The following is a 7,112-nucleotide window of genomic DNA, read 5'->3' on the forward strand; positions in this document are numbered from 1 at the left end:
CATCTCTGTTGAGTTCAAGGCCAGCCTGGTCTACATAGTGAGTTCCAGGCCAGCTGGGGCTACAGGGAGACTCTGTCTCAAAAAGACCCCCCAAAAAAGGGAAAAAAGGATATTATTTTAAAAATCTTTTTTATTATTTTTTATTTTATGTATATGAGTGTATTGCCTGCTTGTGTGTATGCATGTATACCATCTACGTGCCTGGTAACCAAGGAAGTCAGAAGAGGGGATTGGATCCCCTGGACCTGCAATTACAGGAGGTTGTTAGCCACCACAGAGGTGTTGGGAACTGAACCCAGGTCCTCTGCAAGAGCAGCAAGTACTCTTAACCACTTTACCTCTCACACTCTTTTAGCTGACATATTCTGAGGAGTTGGCAGACTTGGACTATATATGGTGGAGGAGGAGCAAGTGTACCTTTGTGGGCCATGCATACCCTCTTGTCATACCTTCTTTCTTTTTGTGTGTATGTATCTTTATAACCATATAAAACTCTCTCTCTCTCTCTCTCTCTCTCTCCAGCAGCACAACAACAGAGGATGGAAATGTAATCATGAGATTGTTCTTAAATTTTGGACAGAATAATCTATTTTATAAGATTTCATTTTATTATTTCATGTGTATGAGTGTAAATGCATGTTGTGTAAATACACCCATGTTGTGCAATGTCTGATGAAGTCAAATGAGCGCTTTGAATCCCCTGGAACCGTTGTTAGGACAGTTGTTAGCTGCCATGTGGGTGTTGGGAATCAAACCTGGGTCCTCTCTAAGAGCAGTCAGTGCCATTTCTCCAGTCCCCCTATTTCACTGTTTAAAAAGATTTTATTTTTTATTTTATGTATATGAGTATTTTGCCTGCATGCATGTATGCATACCATGTGTGTTAGTACCCACAGAGGCCAGAAGAGGATGTTGGAGCCCTTGGAACTGGAATTTTAGGTGGTTATAAGCTACCATGTGGGTGCTGGGAACCAAACCTGGGTCCTCTGTAAGAGCAGCAGTGCTCTTAACCACAGAGCCATCTCTCCACCCCACGGTGCAGAATGTTTTGTGAAGATGACAATCTGGGTGTGGTTTGCAGCTCTTCTACTCCAGTCTTGCTCTTGCCTGTGCTAAGAAGTCGCTGGGATGTCTTCAGGTGGCACATACTTTAGAGAATCCCAGGAAGGGGTTATAGTTGATTCTGTTTTTGTAAAACGGTAACCAAAAAAAAAAAAAAATTTAAACAACTGATTTATACATATAATCAAATATACACTCATGCTCGTATACATACTTTGTGTCGATAGGAGTGGAGCATGGTGGTACATGTCTCTAATTCTAGCACTTGGGAAGCAGAGGCAGCATCTCCCCCAGCCTCAGCAAACAAACTACAAAATGGAAAGGGGTGTGTGCGTGCGTGTGTGCGTGTGTGTGTGTGTGTGTGTGTGTATGTATGTATATCTCCATAACTGAGGTGTTAAACCTGAGCATGGTGACTCATGCATGCAATTCCAGCACTGGGAAAGCTGAGCAGAAGGCTTGCTTTGAGTTCAAGCCCAGCCTGTGCTATAGAGTGAGACTCTGTCTTAAAAACCAGGGGTAAAAATGCTGGTCAGGTGATGCATGGCAGAAGCAGTCAGGGCTACATACGCCTGCCAACCTCTGGCCCCTATGCATGTATGTGTACCACATGCACACATATATACAAAGTGTTAATATAGGCTAAAGTGGTACCATGTGATACAAGCAGAGGAAAATGTGTAGTGTAGAAATGTATAGAAAATGTTAATACATTTGTGTGTTTCTGTAAAATCTCATGTATTTCTACTTATCTTTTGTTTAATTTTTTTTAAGTTGGCATACAAAGTAATGAGTTTCATTATGGTGGTTTAACATTTACGTTGTAAGGCCTGGTATGGTGGTAGGTGCCTTTAATTGCAGCACTGAAGAGACATTCGAGGCCAGCTTGATTTACATAGTGAGTTTCAGGCCAGCCAGGTCAACATAGTGAGACCTTGTTTCAAAAACAAAACAAAACAAAACAAAAACCCATTGTTCTTATTGGGCAACTCCCCTGCCTCCCTTTCTCTCTGCTCTGGTCCCCTTATACATTCCTGTCACATATACCCTATTACCTCTTTTCCTCCCCTGCTCAAGATCTTTTCTTCTTTAATGACCCTGTTTTTTCATTTTATGACTCGTATTACTTACACACACACACACACACACACACACACACACACACGAGTGCGTATGAATCTAGAATCTGCATATGAGAGAAAACGTGGTTTTTGTCTTTTGAGTCAGGCTTATTTTACTTATAATGATTTCCAGTTCCATTTTCCTGAAAATGTCATGATTTAATTTTTCTTTACATCTACATAAAAATCCACTGTGTGTATATACCATATTTTCATCATCCAATCACCTGTGGTTACATCTGGGTCATTTTGATTTTGGATTTTTTGATTTCTGTAGTAGCTATACCACTTTATATTCCTATCAGCAGTGAATAATGGTTCCACTTTCCCCAAATCCTTGTCAGTATTTGCTGTAATTTGTTTTCTCAACATTAACCATTTTGACTGGGGTGAGAGGAATATCAAAGTAGTTTTAATTTGCTTTTCCCTGGCAAGGATGTTGAGCACTTTACATATTGCCAGGGAATTAGAGAGATGGCTCAGTCAGTGAAGACCGGAGTTTAATCCTTAGGGCTCAAATAAAAAGCTGGTTGTGTTGGCATGCACTTGTAATCTCAGCACCGAGGAGCTAGAGACAGGGATCCCTGTGATTTGCTGGTCAGCCAGCCTAGCCTACTTAGCCTACTCCAGGCCATTGAGACACTCTGTCTCAAAATACAGCACCTGAGAATTGACACTGAAGATTGTCCCCTAATTCCACATGCATGTGTATACATATGCATGTACACATACCCAACATGTCTGTACACATACGAAGTAAATAAGGTATGTATTGGTCATTTGTGCTCCTTACTTTGTAGAAATATCTGCAGTTCATTAGTCCATTTATTGATGGGAAGATCTGAGTTTGGGGATTTAATTTTAGCCGGTTTTAATTTTATCTGTTTACTTATTTATTTGTCTTTTTGAGACAGGGTCTATCTATTTATTTGTTTGTTTATTTATTGGTTTTTTTGAGACAGGGTCTCCGTGTAGCCCCAGCTGCCCTGGAACTCACTTTGTAGACCAGGATGGCCTTGAACTCACACAGATCCGCCTGCCTCTGCCTCCTAAGTGCCGGGATTAAAGGTGTGAACCACCATGTCTGGTATAATTTTAATGTTTTAGACATTAACTGTCTGAATAATTGATTTCCTTTTGTTAAAGAACAGAAAGACTGTCTTTTAACCCTGTTTACTATTTCCAATTCAGAAACTTTTTAATCTCATGTAACCCCATTTATCAATTCTTGGGGTTATTTCCTGTGCTATTGAAGTTCTTTTCAGAAAGCTCTTGTACATACCTGGAGTGTACATTATATTGGTAAATTGTCATGTGTTTGAGCTCACCAAGAAACTGCTTCTGGAACCAGGCTTGCCACCCTTTCCAATTTCAGATCAAGTTTATTTGTTTCAAAGTATCCTCCAAAACCCCTTGTCCAGGAATGGGCTGCCTGCTCTTACTCTGTGACAGGGAGAGAACAGGAAAACAGCCTAGAGTTAAAGAACAATTGTATCCTTGAGAACAGCCAGAAGGTAAACAGTTTCCAACAGAGGTTACTGTTGTTCATCCCATGATGTGCTTGTAGTGGGAAAGGGAAGGCAGAAGCTCATCCGTGGAGAGGGCAGAGAGCGGAATCAGAAACTGCTGCTGACTGCTTCAGCTTCCTCAGTTGGTTTCTGCTGGATATTTGTCAGCCCCCACTTTGATAATATTACCTGTTTGCTCTCACTGGGCCATTTCCCTCATCTCTGTTGGATACTGTGAGTACCTGTGTCACTATGCTGTTTCTCACTGTCTGATAACTCACTTTTTGTTCTGTTACTTTGCTTGCTGTATACTTAATAAACGCATCCTTTCAAAACAGAAAACCTGACTATCATAGATCATTCATCAGACCATATAACACAATGCCTGTATCTTGAAGTACTTTTCCTCTTGCAGCTTTAGTGTTTCAGATCTTATATTAAGATCTTTGATACATTTTGAATTGATTTTTGTACACTTTGACTTGGTTTTTGTGTGGGGTAAGAGGTGTATCTAATTTCATCCTTCTGCTTATAGATAGCCATTTTTCCTAGCACCATTTGATAAAGTTTGTTTTTGACACCTGTGTCAAAAATGAGGTGGCTGTGGCTGTGGCTTTGTGGGTTTCTGTCAGGCCTGCTGTTGTATTTGTCTGCATGTCTCTCCTTGTGCCAGTGCTGTGTTGTCTTTATTACTATGGCTCTGTAGTATAATCTGAAGTCAGGAATATGTCTATATAATTGCTATATTTAGTATTGCTTTGGCTGTTTGTAGTCTTTTGTACTTCCATGTGATTTTTAGGGTTGTTTTTTCTAATTCTGTGAAGAATGTGTCATTGGAATTTTGTAAGGATTACATTGTAGACAACTTTCTTGGTAATATAGCCATTTTCACAATATTATTTCTGCCTATCAGCAATCTTTACCTTTTACAGTGCACTCTTCAATTTCTTCAGTGTTTTTTTTTTTTGATGTTTGTTTGCTTTTGGAGTTTTTTATTGTTGCTGTTTGTTTCTTTGTGATAGGGTCTCTTTGTAGCCTGGCTGGCCTAGAACTCAACTGTGTTGCTGAGGATGACCTTGAAACTTCTGATCCTCCTGCCTCCACCTCCTGTGTGCTGGGATGTGTGCCACCATGCCTGGTTTACACAGGGCTTTGTGTGTGCTATGCAAGCGCCCTACCAGCTTAGTGACCTTTAATGCCTTAACATTTTTATGTAGAAATCAAAATTTTATCTCCTTGGTTAGATTAAGCTACTATGAATGAGGTATTTTTCCTCATTTCTTTCTCGGTCAGTTTGTTATTGGTATATAGAAGAGCTACTGTTTTTTGTATGTTAATTTCATATTTTGCTACTTTATTGCAAGTGTTTATAACATCTAAGAGTTTTCTGGTACAGTCCTTAGAAATTTTTTTTTTTTTTTGAGACAGGGTCTCCCTGTAGCCCCACCTGGCCTGGAACTCACTATGTAGACTAGGCTGGCCTCCAACTCAGAGATCCACCTGCTTCTGCCTCTCAAGTGCTTCAATTAAAGGACTGTGCCACCATGCTTGGCTATCCTTAAGGTCTTTAAAGTAGAGGATCATATCTACAAATGGGATTTGATTTCTTCCTTCCTATTTGCATCTCTTATTTTTTTTCTCATTTTGCTGCTCTAGTGAACACCTTTAATAAGAGCACTCGGGAGGCAGAGGCAGGCAGATCTCTGTGAGTTCAAGGCCAGCCTGGTATACATAGCAAGTTCTAGACAGCTGGTGCTACAGGGAGACCCTGTCTCAAAAAGGAACCCCACCACAAAAATCTATACATATATATAGTAAACATATAGCTTATCTTGAACTGTTAAATAACTTAATAGGACTTTTTTTAATTCTTCAGTAATGGTGTCAGTCTTAAAGGGTTTATTATCCTGCTGGTGAGCCAAGTAGATTCATCCTGCTTGTGTCTGATTCTGCTTCCTCATTGTTCATTAGGGTTATGCCTATACTTTCATCACAGAAGATCAAGCTCGATATGCTGGTGACATAATTAAAGCCCTTGAATTGTCAGGGACTGCAGTGCCTCCTGATTTGGAGAAACTTTGGAGTGATTTCAAAGATCAGCAGAAAGCTGTGAGTTTTTAAGCTTTTTTTACACAAATGATTAATATACCTATATGTTACTTGGGTATCTTGGTAACTATTTTCACTTATTTCTTTTTTTTTAAATGCTTTATTTATAGTTTTTATTTTATGTGTATGTGTATTGCCTGCATGTATGTAAGTACACCCATGTCGTGCAATACCCTCAGAGGACAGAAGAGGGTGTCAGATCCCCTGAAACTGGAGATACAGACAGTTATTAACTGCTATGTGGGTGCCGGGATTCAAACCTGGGTCTTCTGCTAGAACAGCCAGTGTTCTTAACCTCTGAGCCATCTCTCCAGCCCTCACTTACTTCTTTGTAAGGAAAAAATGAAAATAGATTCTTTTTTGTGAAGACTATATAGAACTCTTTCTTTTTTTAACATGTAAAGTGGAATATTTTTGTTAAGTTGGCATGGTCTGCTTTGAAAAATATTTAATAGTGCTTACTGTAAAATTAATTTTGTTAATTTTTTTTCTTGAAAGGAAGGAAAAATAATTAAGAAGAGTAGTGGGTTCTCTGGCAAGGGATTCAAGTTTGATGAAACAGAACAAGCTTTGGCTAATGAGAGGAAGAAGTTACAAAAAGCTGCTCTTGGTTTACAAGATTCAGATGATGAGGATGCTGCAGTTGATGTGAGTATTCTAAGCCTTGTTCTTGGCAAACAGTGATTTACATGCAAGTCAGATTAAGTGTTGATGATTCATTTGTAAATGGAATTGCTGGGCTAAGAAATATGTTCAGTTGGATCTATATGGTATCAGATTGTCCTCCAACAACAAAATACATGTTCTTACCTACCATTTTTTTAACGATGAGGGACTGGAAACATGACCCAACAGTACTTAAGCTTGGGCTGGAGAGATGGGTCAGTGGTTAAGACAACTAACAGCTCTTGTAGAGGACCTAGGTTTGGTTCCCTGCACACATGATGGCTAACAGCTGTGTAACTACAGTTCCAGAGGATCTGACACCCTCTTCTGGCCTTTGTGAGCATTGTACACATGGGTGCACTTACATACATGCAGGTAAAGTACTTGAACACATAAAATAAAAATAAAAAAATTTAAAGACTAGAGACACATAACCATGCATTTTCTTAGTACAAAAGTGCTGGGCTGGTGAGATGGCTTAGTGGGTAAAGGCACTTGCTGTGTAAGCCTGGTGACCTGAATTTGATTCTTGGAACCCATGTAAAGATAGGAGGGCAGAACTGACTCCACAGTATTGTCCTTTGACCCTCACATGCATACACACAAAATAATAATAATAATAATAATAATAATAATAATAATAATA

At 39.4% G+C, this 7,112-nt stretch overlaps 1 protein-coding gene across 1 annotated transcript in view; it reads left to right on the forward strand.

The window, feature by feature from the left end:
* Ddx46 (DEAD-box helicase 46) overlaps positions 1-7,112 on the forward strand; it is a gene marked incomplete in the record, with an annotated part of 66,496 nt that overhangs the window by 47,081 nt on the left and 12,303 nt on the right. Inside the window, 2 exon segments of the mRNA XM_017801888.2 lie at positions 5,663-5,800; positions 6,299-6,448. Coding sequence (XP_017657377.1) covers positions 5,663-5,800; positions 6,299-6,448 — 288 coding nt within the window.

The sequence above is a fragment of the Nannospalax galili genome, unplaced genomic scaffold (genome assembly GCF_000622305.1).
Source record: "Nannospalax galili isolate Female #2095 unplaced genomic scaffold, S.galili_v1.0 scaffold1830, whole genome shotgun sequence".
Taxonomy (NCBI): Eukaryota; Metazoa; Chordata; class Mammalia; order Rodentia; family Spalacidae; genus Nannospalax; species Nannospalax galili.